The 14,504-nt window shown below is 44.9% G+C and overlaps 1 protein-coding gene across 1 annotated transcript in view; it reads left to right on the top strand.

The window, feature by feature from the left end:
- Positions 1 to 14,504, top strand: part of LOC148094755 (protein NLRC3-like) — an 82,461-nt gene that overhangs the window by 23,583 nt on the left and 44,374 nt on the right. Inside the window, exon 3 of the mRNA XM_087837418.1 lies at positions 5,145 to 5,200. Within this exon, the coding sequence (XP_087693544.1) occupies positions 5,145 to 5,200 (56 nt within the window). The remainder of the gene's footprint in view (positions 1 to 5,144; positions 5,201 to 14,504) is intronic.

The following is a 14,504-nucleotide window of genomic DNA, read 5'->3' as shown; positions in this document are numbered from 1 at the left end:
AACCACACAGCGGAGCACTGATTCCAGTTGTTGGTTGGTCCGTTCCGTCTGTCCGTTAGACTGCGGGTGATAGCCCGAGGAGAGGCTCGCCCCCACCCCCAAGGCCGCGCAAAAGCCCTTCCACACACGCGACACGAACTGAGGGCCCCTGTCAGAAACGATGTCCTGGGGAATCCCATGCAGCCGAAAAACATGAACAACAAGCAAACGAGCAGTCTCAAGGGCAGAAGGGAGTTTAGGCAGGGGAACAAAATGGGCAGCCTTGGAGAACCTATCCACGATGGTAAGGATGACCGAGTGACCAGAGGAACGCGGCAGCCCCGTGACAAAGTCCACCGCGACGTGCGACCACGGTCGACTGGGAACGGGCAGAGGATGCAAAAGCCCAGAAGGCGCCCGGTGACGGCTCTTAGAACGCGCACAGACAGCGCAAGCCGCAACATACTCGCGAGCATCCGCTACCAACGAAGGCCACCAAAAGGACCGTTGCAACAAAGACACCATACGACGAACGCCGGGATGACAGGCAAAGCGAGCAGTGTGCAGCCAATGCAGAACGCGAGCGCGCACGGCGGACGGAACAAAGAGCCTACCTGGAGGCCCCAAACCCGGATCAGGCTCATGCCGCTGAGCCCGGCGCACCACAGCCTCGATTTCCCAAACCAAAGCCCCCACCACGTAGGAGGGCGGAATGATCGTGCTCGCGCTCGAAGCCTCGACGTCTGAGGAAAATTGGCGCGACAGCGCATCAGCCTTCGTGTTACGGGAGCCCGGACGGAAGGAAATCGTGAAATTAAAGCGGCTAAAAAACAACTGCCACCTGGCCTGCCTAGAATTAAGCCGCTTGCCATTACGAATGTAAACGAGATTTCTGTGATCGGTCCAAATCACAAACGGGTGCACCGCACCCTCCAGCCAGTGGCGCCACTCCTCCAAGGCCAATTTAACGGCCAGGAGTTCCCGATTCCCAACATCATAATTTTTTCTCGGCGGAACAAAACCGCCGGGAAAAAAAAGCGCACGGGTGGAGACGCACGGGTGGAGACGCCCGTCCTCCAGCGAAATCTGAGACAGCACGGCTCCCGCGCCCGTATCGGAAGCATCAACCTCCACAACTAACTGTCGAGACACGTCCGGGTGGGCGAGGACGGGAGCGGAGCAAAATAAATCCTTAAGCTGTGAAAAAGCCCGATCAGCCTCCGGCGACCACTGAAAAACACGAGCAGGAGACGTCAAACCCGTAAGCTGGAGCACAACCCGACTGAAATTCCTAATGAACCGCCGATAAAAATTAGCGAATCCCAAAAACCTCTGCAACTGCTTGCGCATGGAAGGGGTCGGCCAACTCACAACGGCCTCGAGCTTACAGGGGTCAGCCCTAAGCCGTCCCTTTTCCAGCACATAACCCAAAAATGACACCGACCCCGCATGGAAGACACACTTCTCCGCTTTCACAAACTGTTTATTCTCCAACAGCCGCTGTAACACACAGCGCACCTGCCGGACGTGGTCATCCAGTGAACGGGAAAAAATGAGAATGTCGTCCAGATACACAAAGACGAAACGGTTCAAAAAATCCCGCAACACATCATTAATCAGAGCTTGAAACACCGCTGGCGCATTGGACAGTCCAAATGGCATCACCAGATACTCATAATGTCCCAGCGGAGTGTTGAATGCCATCTTCCACTCGTCCCCCCGACGCATGCGTACCAAATGATAAGCATTACGAAGGTCCAACTTAGTAAAAACAACCGCCTCCTGTAGTGGAGTAAAGGCGGAAGAAAGCAGTGGAAGGGGATATTTATTCCTCACAGTGATGGCATTGAGTCCACGAAAATCAACACAGGGTCTGAGAGAGCCGTCCTTTTTCCCCACGAAAAAGAACCCAGCAGCCACAGGCGAAGAAGACGGCCGAATCAAGCCCGCCTCCAGGGACTCCGTGACGTAGGTCTCCATGGCAGCCCTCTCCGGCCCAGACAGGTTATACAGCCGACTAGTAGGCAGCGAAGCTCCAGCCAACAAGTCAATAGAACAGTCATAGGGCCGGTGAGGAGGCAGAGACAGAGCGCGACGTTTGCTGAAAACTGACCTCAGATCATGATAGGTCTCCGGCACCGACGACAGATCCAAATCTTCTGGCGTCGATTCGGGCGCACGGGTCGCAGGAGGTGGTAAAGCAGACCGCAGACAGTGTGACAAACAGTGACTACTCCAACTCTCTATGCGACGGGCGGCCCAGTTAATATGGGGATTGTGGCGCTCGAACCAAGGGTAACCCAAAACTACGGGGGAATCAGGGGACGCAAAAACAAAGAACCTGAGAAATATGCGATGATTACCCGAAAGAATTAATAAGACAGGTTCCGTTTCATGGGTGACCGAGGGCAAGGACTGTCCATTAAGGGCTACAACAGAAACAGGGACCTCAAGAAGCCGTGTGTTAATACCGAGGCGACGCACCAGATCGCTGTCAATTAAATTCTGTTCAGCCCCAGAATCTAGAAGAGCATGAGTAGAGTAAGTCTTGGCGTCATTAGACAAGACAGCGGAAAGCTGCATGCGGGGAACCTGAGACCGAGAAAAGGTGCCACCCACCAGTACCCCCGCAGTTACTGGTGGGCCCCGCCTTTTAACCGAAGCTGGCAAGTAGATATAAAGTGGCCCGACTGACCACAATATAAGCACAGCTGCCCCTTAAAACGCCTCTGACGCTCCTCGGGGGTAAGTCTAGTGCGACCCAGCTGCATCGGTTCCTCAGTATTATTCCCAGGAGACGCCCCAGCTTGGACTGGAACAGAAGGGAACGAAGGTTGAGAGACCGTGCGCGTCGAAACGCCCTCCCCCGAGGTCGTGCGACCCTGGCCTCCCCGCTCCTTTTCCCTCTCTCTCTCACGCAGACGGTTATCAATACGAATGGCTAACTTCACCAATTCCTCAAAACTCTCAGGTTCATCGCGGGTAGCGAGCTCGTCCTTCAACCGTTCACTTAGCCCACAAACAAACGCCCCGCGCAACGCGACATCCCCCCACCCGGTCTCAGCCGCCTTAACACGGAAATCAATGGAGAACTCCGCCACGGAGGAGTGGCCCTGTCGAAGCGCCGACAACCGTCGTGCGGCTTCGTCCGCGCGCAAAGGGTGGTGAAAAACGGACCTAAAATCCTGGACAAATTGAACATAAGTGAGAGACTCAAGAGGATGAAGAGCCAAATACGATTCGGCCCAACTTAAGGCCCGATCACGAAGGGCGCCAATCAAATATGAAATTTTAGAGGCGTCGTCGGCAAATGCATGGGGAGAACGCTGAAAAAGCAACGACACCTGAATCAAAAACCCCCCACAACGGCCCAGCTCCCCCGCGAATGGCACCAGTGACGGTGGAGCGGGGTCACGAGTCGAACATGTACTCCGCGACGCAGGAAGTTCGGGTGGAGGGGGCGAGGGATCAGGGGTCGAGGGTGGAACAAGCCGAGCCAGTGTTTCCTGAATGGCTGTCAGAGTATCATTAACTCGACCGGCCCACTGTTCAGACTCACGGAACTGACGGGTCAAATTTGACAGAGATGTTTCATGTCACTGGAACTGGTCACCAGGAACCGGTTCTGTGCGTTCTGCAGAGTCCATAGAATGGTCGGAGTATTCTGTTATGCTGAGTGAACGGGCTCTATGGCAGAACACACAGAAGCGCAGAAAATGCAAGGAGTGCTCTTTATTTGTGGTGTCAAAGTTATATGAAATTATACAGAGGGACAAACAGAGGGAAACCAGGGGAGGAGGCTGACACGTATTCGGAGGGAAAGGGGTTACCCGCGCACGCAGGGTGGATCTATAAGAAAAAGAAAAACGAAACTTTAGAGGGAGATGCCAAACCACCAGTAAGAAACAGCAACAAACATGGGGAGAGTTGAGAGCTCACTTGTCACACTGGCTGTACGTGCTCGGGCGGGGATTCTCGGGATATGGGAGAAACGCTGTAAATGATCTCCGTAGTGATCCCGGAAATGCGGCTTCACAAACAGCTGACAGGTAAGCGGGTGATGGATCCGGCTGAGGATACAAGACAACAGGTAAGCAAACAAAATCCCAGACATAGGTTGGCCGTAATGCACACCGCGGAGAATTAAACACGTTACCACTCGAGGAGGTGGCAATACTCCGACACCAGACGTCAGTCACGCTGCTCCTAAGTAACGCTCCATCAAATGACGTCTGATGCACCGCCGGTGTGTCAGCATCCCGTGACACACCACCCCGCCTACCTGAGCTGAAAACAGAAGCAGACCCCGTGACACCACACCAGAGAAACCCCACCAACTCCTAACACTATCCCAGAAAGAGCTGAGGAGAGTCCCAGATGAGGGGTCACTCAGCAACCGCGGAGCAGAAGCCAGGGGGGGTTGCAGTGACGTTCCCGTGAGCTCCGCCGGCAGCCAGCTGCGCCAGAGTGACCGATCCCCAGGCCGAGAGGCCGAGGGCACCTCACCCCCGATGTGGCCCAAGCGAGCCCCAGGCTCCAGGCCCCGATAAGCAGCCACCAAGGAGTGAGCCGGTGTGTACCTGGGCGCCCATCCCTGGACACAAAGAACCACCAACACACCGATGTCTGCGGGCGTCTGCGATGTGTGTCTTTCTAATGATAGTGACGTGGTTGTATTTATACTAATATAACAAGTTGTCATTTGCAGTGAAATCGCCAGCATATAACCTCAAAAGCTATTTAAAAAAATTCAGGAGCATGTTTGCAGTCAGGTCCAAATAGTGTATGGCTGGGAGTGTGACACAGTAACTCCACACCCACTACTATGTGGGTTGTGAGGTGGCTCAGGTGTCTAACAAAGATGTCTCCTGGACATCTCCCAGATGAGGTATTTCTGGGATATCCTACCCAGAGAAGGCCCTGGGGCAGACCCAGGTCTCACTGGAGCGAGTATCTCTGTTGGCTGCTTTAGGAAAGACTTTGTGTTCCCACAGATGAGTTGAAGAATTGGCTGGGGTGAGGGAAATTTGGACTTCTTTCTTCTCTTACATGAGTAGAAAAAAATAGATGGATTACATCAAACATTATAAAAAGAGTTGATTAATACACAAATAGTGATCAATAGAAAAACTGAACTATTTAAAAAGACCTGTTCATGATTTCAGATTTTACCCAACAGGTAAATCTTCACAATCAGCCCAGGCAGTTTCATCAGAAGAAGGTAAGAGTTCAACAGTTTGAGAAGATGTCAAATAGGTGTTGACACAAAAAGCTGACCAATCAGATAACTTGTCATGTTTTCTGGCAAACCTGAGACAAGCCTTTATGTTCATTTTACTCAGCAGTGGTTTTCATCTCGGAACTCTACCAGATAAACCGTTGTTGCCCAGTCTTTTTCTTATGATGTAGTAATGAACACTGACCTTACTGAAGCAAGTCAGGTCTAATGTTATTTGGATGTTGTTCTGGGTTTTTTGTGACCTCTTGGATGAGTTGTCACTGCAATTCAATTAAATTTTACTTATATACCTCCAAATCACAACAACAGTTGCTTCAAGGCTCTTTATATTGTAAGCTAAAGAACCTACAATAACAGAGAAAACCCCAACAATCATATGACCCCTTATGATCAAACACTTGGGAGACAGTAAGAAGGAAAAATTCCTTTTTAACACAAAGAAATCTCTAGCAGAACCAGGCTCAGTTAGTGGTGGCCATCTGCCACACTGTGGTGAGAGGAGGAAGACAGGACAAGATACACCATGGAAGAAAACCAAGAGATTAGTAATAACTAATAAAAATTCAGAGAAGTGTATAAACACATAGTGACTTAAGAAGAAATACTCAATGCATCATGGGAATCCCCCAGCAGCCTATACCTAAAGCTTTTGTTAAAGAACCATTATCAGCAGGATTGTTAGGGATGAAGGTACAAACACACATCACCAAACATCACAAACACATGCTCTTTTGTGCCGTTCTATTTTGGCATGTTCAGATGTTTGCCATCAGGGACAGTGAATACGACTGAACCTGTGGATAAATGAATACAACAAAACATCATATCACTGTCTGTCAAAGTCAGCCTGAGGTAAAACCAGAAGCAGCCATGTGTTTTCACACAGCCACCATACATCAGACAATTCTGAGATAAATTTTATAACATAATGATAGATCTTCATTTTCTATCTATGCAGTTTACTGTTGTATTTACTGCTGTAGGGTAATCGGTCTCTTTAAAACAGTTTAAATGTCCCAATGGCAATTGCAGTTGTCATTTACTGTCTCCACATCACTGATATCATTGGGGAAAACAAAACAATCAATCTCATTTAGCGCTGAAAGAACAGAGCTGGGTGCTCAAAACCCATAAGTGTAATGACCCCAAAACCCTAATTTTAGGGTGTCAGATAATGTGTCAGAACTCAGTAGATATGACAAAGGAACTTACTGAACGAACTGTTGGTAACAGTTCATTCAGTAAGCCTTTGACCTTAACTGTTGTCTAGGCTGTCAGCTGTGCCTGGAATGGTCCCTTTTTACCCCTGGTTCTCTGAAGATCTGTGATCACCCAGTCTCAGTCTGGACATCCCATAAATTATAGAAAAATCACAGAGGAAACCTTGAATCCTTCCTTTTGACACATGGTCCCTCCCATGCGTAACTAGCAGAATTTAAAAAAAAAAGAAAAGGGTTAGGAAAGTTATTTCTTAGACAATATCAGTATCACAAAATGGCTGTGTGCAGGCAGTAATAGGACCCAAATGCAAACTCATGCAAACTGAACTTAAACTTAAAATACAGCTTTATTTGTTGAAAATGAGTGATACAAAACCAAACTGGGAATATATGAACTAAACTCACGGAGAGGCACAGAGGAACACACAGCTATGAGGGAGGACGTTACACAGAACTGAGGGGGACCCTATTAAACCCGATTCTTTTATTCCCTGTACTGATCAGAGAAAACCCGACTCAGTTTGGTGAAAAATTATTTTATTCAAGCATTACTTTCCAGAAAGGGATGTGCACAGGCTAAATCCTGAGCAGATCTGAAGCATTAAAAACCGAATGTGTATAACATAGTCAGTCATACGTCACACGTAGTTTTGATCAAAACAACTCTGCAGTGCACTCTGCCTAGCTTAACTTCCTGTACTCTGCAGCACAAAGCGTCTTCATCTGCAGTTTCCTGTCTTACACAGTACTCTGTGATCTCTACCACACATTATAACTCAAAGTGGCGTTTTTTTCTACACTGGCCTCTATAAAACAATATAAACAGATAATAAGCACTATATATTTATTCCGTAACATTTCCCCCTTTTTAACTTTCCTAAAGAAAGATGACATAATGCCTAAGTTATCCCCTTAACTTTACTTGCATGTGAGAATAATAGCTAAGAATTTAAGAAAATAAATCATGCTAAACAAAATGAAACCTTTCAATTGCACAACCACTCATGTCATCCTTTCCCCTCAACGGGTTGTGTATTTTCAATCCTCCCTTATTATTTTGGCACAATTAATTCTATCCACAACAAATAAATCAAAAAAATAATTCAAGTTCTAAGACAGCATCTCGCGGCTAATCCGGGCTGTGAGCTGACCTACCTTACTTCCTAACACCCCCTTTTGACCCAGCATGACTGTTTAAACCCGCTTCTGACATCCCTCACTGCTCACTGTAAAATCCAATCAGATATAATTAGCTTTTCCTAGTAAAAGGTCCTAGATTACTTCTGTCAATCTGTGGAAACAGTCTCTATAGAGTTAACCCGTTTCCTCTTTAAAAATTACTCCTGGTTTCTAAGCATACACTTACAGTTCACTTAATTGTCCCTCTGTCACCCTTTAACGGGTAGACCATGTCCAGCATGACCACTGTATTTGGGCAATTGACATAACATAACAATCATGCAAACTATTACTATAGCTAATCCTCCCGTTACTTTTCATTACTTTGTGCTCACACCATACCCTCTGTCTAACAAGCTTTTTGACCTTCTCTAGAATCTAAACAACTATTCTTCTGGGACGGGCGATTCTATGCGCTCTCTGCTTCTTTTAGGTCACATGCATGTCCCCCTCTCTTGGCCAGATCCGTTCGGTCTGGTGCTTCCTGGATTCTCGCCAACCCCTTCGTGGTTTTGCTGTGGTTCTGGAATCTGCTCCTTCTTCTGTAAAGGACAGAAAATTAAAACACCTCTCTGCGACGCCTCAATAATCTAATATATTAATCGATTGTTCTTTTAGTTATTCAAAGTTAGTTCAAAGTTAGTTACAGGATTAGTCTAAATATTATGTATGTGTGTAAGCGTGTTTACATTTACCCCTCCGCACTCTAAGCCATTGTCCTACAATATATCAGCTCAGATAGTCACGCTGAACGGAGCTTATGACCTTCACAAGACTGAGTGGGAATTCCTATGAGCATAATTGCAGTGTTTATGAAAAATGATTATAACCGCTTATTCTAGTAAAAGAAATCAAAAAGAATTCAAACATTTTCAATCTGAAGCATCTTCCCTTTTTTCACAAAATCACGTGTTTCATTCTGCCTGCTGTCCCACAGTTTCCCCTTCAGTGTGGTACTCAGCTTCTCATGAACACAGGCATTTTATCTTCTAAACGGGATTCATTTTATTTCAATCAGTTAAGCTTAAACATGAAAACAATTATTTATGCGTAAGTTTTACCATACCAAAATTATCAAACACCCAAAAAGTCATACACTGATCATATAATCCATTGTTTCAAATTAAACCTAAAATTCCCCCTTTGACACATTTTATGTGTCACAGAATGAAAAGGCATCACCACATCTACGGAATTAAAAGAAAAAGGTTATTCATAGTATTCCTCAGAACACCTAAGTGATTCTCCTCTTGAGTATATTTGCTCTGGGCCTGCAAACCTGTGTTAAGAAATGAAATCAGTTTAATTATGTCAAATTTGTTGAACTCCTGGCTCCACCCAGAGCCTGCATCCACAGAACCACCTAGACACAAAACCTGTGTGTTAACATGAACTTCACATTTGAAAATCCCATTTTTGTTTTTTATTTTTTATTTATTTTTTTTTATTTTTTTATTTTTTTATTTTTTTAGGGGGGGGGGGTACTTTGCTGTTGTTTTCCTGCACTACCATGTCCTATCTCATGCCCCTACCTGCTGTGCTCTCTTTTTTTAAAAAAAATTACTTTTTTAAAGGGAACAAACCTCAGTCACTTGGACCAGTGTTTGTTATTCCATAACTGTATTTTGAATGTGAAAAATCCACCATTCACCTATGTAATTCAGAAATATTGTTTTGGTTCTGGCTATTTTCCTCTATAAAATTAAATTGACTTCTACAGTGGCCTGCTATGGTTAATGGTAACATGACTGATATCAAAAATGTTCTTAAAGCAAACATCAGCCACCCAAAACTAGCGGTCAAAGGGTTAAGTCTGCAGCTCCACACTCTCATGTGAACCTACAGTCTCCCCCTCCGGTCTCTCTTATCCTCCTGCTCCTGCCAAAAGCAAAGCAAAGCAAAGCATCCACCCTTTTCTTACTGGTATTGTGAATTGTTTGTCAACATTTACTCATCCTAACGTTGGTACAGTCTTCGTCTCAGTGTCAAGTCAGTCAACACTTTAGTCCCCATCGTCAGTCCAGTCACACATTCATTCACCCGCATTCACACTAGATATTGCTGATAATAGAGTCCTGGGCACAACCAGTCTCCATCACCAGCAAGATCACGTCATCATCTTTAAAAGAAAAAAACATTGTTTATGACTGAATTGACTCGCTGCAATCCTTTTAGAGAGGGACTCACACTCTGATCGCATCCCCATAGGTAGCCTTCTCCTCAGCCCATCGTAATCTGGAAAAGCTCACCTTATATTTGCTCTCACAAAAATGTTTTACAGCAATCTTGATCAAAAATGAGAAAAAAGAGAGCTGATTATTAAATCATCAATACACAAAACATGTCAGGTGTCACCATAAGGTTGACACCTGACAGGTTTTCTCTAAGTGCACTGTTACAAAAATAATGGGCCCAGTTCTGGACATGTCCACGTATAAAAAAAACCTCCCTCTGTTGAAAACAGGAAAACAACCCAAACCTAACTGGCAGAATTAAGATAAGATAAGATTAAGATAAGATAAGATAAGATAAGATAAGATAAGATAAGATAAGATAAGATAAGATAAGATAAGATAGAACTTTATTAATCCCTCGGGTGGATTCCTCTGGGAAATTCGGTTTCCAAATAGCACAGCACCAACAGAAGTTACAGAATGTCAGCAGAATACCATATATAAACATATATAAATACAGAGACATATATAAATAAAGAGTATACAAAAGGGATAAATAGAATAAATACGGATAAGAATACAAGGGAATTGCACATTTTAACTATTGAAGTCTATTGCTCTTTTGGTTATTAACAAAAAGTATTGCACAGTGAAAAGGCACGACAGCTTAGTTGTTCCCCCCTCCTTTGTCCTCCTGTTTCCCCTCCCTCTCCCCTCCAGCGAGGAGTTAAACAGTCTGGTGGCGTGTGGGACAAAGAAGTTTTTAAGTCTGTTGGTTCTTGTCTTTGGGAGAAGCAACTTGTCACTGAATAGACTCCTCTGGTTGTTTATGGCCGTGTGCAAAGGATGCCCAGCATTGTCCATAATGTCCAGTAGTTTTTTTAGTGTCCTTTTCTCTGCCACTGTCACCAGAGTGTCCAGCTTCATGCCGACCACAGAGCCAGCCTTCCTGATCAGTTTTTCCAGCCTGGATGAGTACTTCTTTGCTGTGCTGCTCACCCAGCACACCACAGCATAGAAAAGCTTAACCTATGGTAAATGGCCTGCATTTGTATCGCGCTTTACTCAGTCCCTAAGGACCCCAAAGCGCTTTACAGTACATTCAGTCATTCACCCATTCACACACACATTCACACACTGGCAATGGCAAGCTACATTGTAGCCACAGCTGCCCTGGGGAGCACTGACAGAGGCGAGGCTGCCGGACACTGGCGCCACCGGGCGCTCTGACCACCCCCAACCTATCACTAAAATAAAAAAAAAAAAACCAAACTCTGCCAGATTAAACAAGTAGTAGCTTTGGACAAAGTCTTGGGTAATTGACATTTTGAAAAGGCTTCATTATACATATCTTTAAACAATGGTGCCATAAGATCAGAATTGGCTTTATAGTATTCTGCCGAGTAGCCATCTGGGCCCAATGATTTACCTGTTTTGAAGGATTTAATGGCTTCATGTACCTCTACTACAGTAATTGGTCCCCCTAATCCCTTCGTCCGATCTTTATCTGTTCTTGGAAAATGTATAATTTGGAGAATTTCATGTCATAGGGGAGGAGAGCTCGAAGTGTACAAATCGGAATAGAAATGAACAAATACTTCATTAATTCCCTCTGGGTCCAATATTATGTCGCCAGCAGCAGACTTGACCCTTGGAATTAGTTTGGAGGTTGCGTCGCCATGGGCTTGATAGGCCAGAAGTTTCCCTGCCTTATCACCGGATTCAAAAAAACGTTGCTTTGTCTTAATTAATTAATTAATAAATAACCATTAATTAATAACCATAGCTGTCGCGGTGGTGGTTAAATTGATAATGGCTTGAAGTTTCACACGTTCCGTACAGAGGTTGCCATCTGGGTTTGATGCATATCTGCCATCTAGATCTTTAATCTTATTCAATAAACTGGCCATGTAAAATAGCTCTTTCTTCTTTAAATTTGAAATGAAGCCTATAAGCTGGCCTCTCATGTAGGCTTTCAACGTTTCCCATCTCTCTCAACACTTCAGTGGAATCATTCAGTGCGACATGGGGTCGCTAATACCAAATCAAAAGAAACTGGTGAGTGATCTGAAATGGCGACAGCATGATACTCACAATGTCTAAATTTACAGAGGAACCTAATATCGATAAGAAAAAAGTCTATATATGTATATGTATGGTGGGGATGAGAAAAAAAGGAACATTCCTTAGTAGTAGGATTCACATGTCACCATGGATCCACAATCCCCTGAGTTTTGAAAAACTCTTGGGTTTTGGCAGATTTACTAAAGGAACAAGCCTTAGTTGATTATCTATCCAGCAGAGTGTCCTGAACCAAGTTAAAGTCACCTCCACTAATAAGATCTAGTTTTCCAAATTTGGGAGTGAAAAGAAAAGTTTAGCTATAAGAGTCATCGTCCCAATTCGGCCTATACATGCTAGCCAGTATCACAAGTGCAAGTATCCTGACACAAATGTGAAACGGCCATCTGGATCAACAATAACTTTATGTTGCTCAAACAGAATATTATTATTACGAATAAGTATGGCTGTCCCTCCAGCCTTGCTGTTAAATTTGGAATGATATACATTGCCGATCCAGTTTTTCATGAGTTGCCTCACTTCTTTGTTACAGAGATGTGTCTCTTAAATAAAAAACACATCTCCTTTAAGCTGCTGTAAATGCGTCATAACTTTGTTGATTTTGGTTGCATTCCCCACACCCCTCACATTCCAGGAGACAATTCTAAGACCACTGACTGTGTTCAACATACCTTACTGTATTCAGACAGGTCTTTGATTTGACAAGTTGACAGTGGCCGAGGGAAGACTTGTGTCTGTACTTGAGGTAATAGACTGTGAACAGGAAAGAAAGAAAAAAAAATCCAAACCAAAAAAACAAAAAACAAAACAAAAACAAAACACAGGACAATACATACATACGCATTGAACGATATAAACTGGACATGGAAACCACTGAAAAGAAACCTGCACAGCAGGGTATAAACATTCCCCTGCGAAGACTTTGCCATCACAACTCTATCAAATGGCTTCCCCGTGGTGGTTAAGGTCTCACTATGAAACTATACCTTGTCATTATTCTGCTAGAAAAACTGAGGAACTAGGATGTATCTTACTATACAAAAACACACAGAAGAAAAACACAAAAAAAGGCAGGCAGAGGTATTGTTGTCCTCCACTCATACATGGCAGGAATCAAACTGTGGGAGAGGTAATAATAACAGTATATACATATATGTGTACGTTGTAGACTAATGAATATACCAAAAGTGGCATTAGAACAGTAGTATAAATAGGGGTATTGTAAAGGAAAATGAGAGAAAGACAGTGGAAAACAATGAGTTTAGAATTACTCATACCATGTTATCTTCTAGATACCAAACATCAAACTAAATGTCATGAACCCTTCTACGGAAGTGGCAGGGTCCAACCATGACCATGTTTTCAGATCAGGTCTCCAGAATGTTAGAACTTAGAGGTTGGTGTGAGGCAATGTAGCCCCGGGTGACGCCTGGTGACGCCAGTCGCTTCCGGTTCCTTTTGTCAGTCATAATAAACAGTTTGGCCGGGTAGCGAAGCTGAGGCTTGAGTCCCAGGTCGTACAGATCCTTCATGACTCCACGGTAAGTGAGCCGTTGTACCAGCACCTCATGCAATAGTCCTTGACAATATGGATGGGGGTGTCCTTATATTTCAGTTTACCCCGCATTTCCCGAGCCTTGCGCACAACAAGCTCATGGGTCTGGTAGCTATGGAAACAGACAACAACCACTCAGGGTTTGACATTGATTAAATGTCAAACCCTGAGGCCTCAACGCCAGGCCTCAACGCCAAGACCAGGCGTTGAGGCCTGGTCTTGCCACCAGCGCCCGGTGGGCTCGATCCAACTCCAGAGCCGTTTTCAAAATGTCCACTCCATATACGTCCACAAGCATCTGAGAGAAGAACACCGTTGGCCTGGGCCAACCAATATTTTCAGGGACCCCCAAGAGGCGAATGTTGTTGCGGTGGCTTTTGCTTTCAATGTCGATTAGCCTAGCTCTCAGCTTATCGTTATCCTCAATCACTACCGCTGGTTGAGCCACCACGTCCTGCAGCTCCGCATTTGTAGCTGTGGCTTTGGTTTCCAAAGCCTTATTCTGCTGGTCATGGCTGTTAAGCGTCATTGGGATGCTGTCCAGCTTGTTTTCAAAATCGCTGAACGGCTGTTTTGAATTCTGCCGAAAGTGAGGCTTTGTGCTCCTCCAGCGTGGTTTTTAGCATAGCCATGATAGCCTCATTTGCCGTGCGGAGCTCATCTCTTTTTTGCTCCTGGTTCCTGGTGTTTCTACTGGTCATCTTGGCAGATTATGACACCAGACAAACAATACCACCAATATAAGCCCCCACTTTGTGGCAGGTAGTGAGAAAATTATTAAGTAGTTGTGATAAAAGTAGGAGCCCTGCGAAGAGCGACTATTCTGACATGCCATCAACCGGAAATCTCTACAATCTCTCTTTTTTACAAAAATTAACCTGTTGTCCTGCAACCCAGAGAGTTAATTGTCAGCAGTAGATAAACTCAGCATTTGTTAACAAATGTCTGTTAAAATTTTCCTGCTTTAACATTGATGAGAGATATGGGCATTAGCTCTGAAAATGCATTTTGTCATCAGGGAAAAGTTGGTTGTCCTTGAACCTTGTTTTTCAGGATAAGATGTTAATGGCGGTGAG

This window comes from Neolamprologus brichardi, unplaced genomic scaffold, assembly GCF_056152115.1.
Source record: "Neolamprologus brichardi isolate AB-2024 unplaced genomic scaffold, ASM5615211v1 NODE_ptg000031l+_length_7269946_cov_1, whole genome shotgun sequence".
Taxonomy (NCBI): Eukaryota; Metazoa; Chordata; class Actinopteri; order Cichliformes; family Cichlidae; genus Neolamprologus; species Neolamprologus brichardi.
Note: the sequence above shows the minus strand (reverse complement) of the source record. Positions and strands in the feature narration are given on the sequence as shown.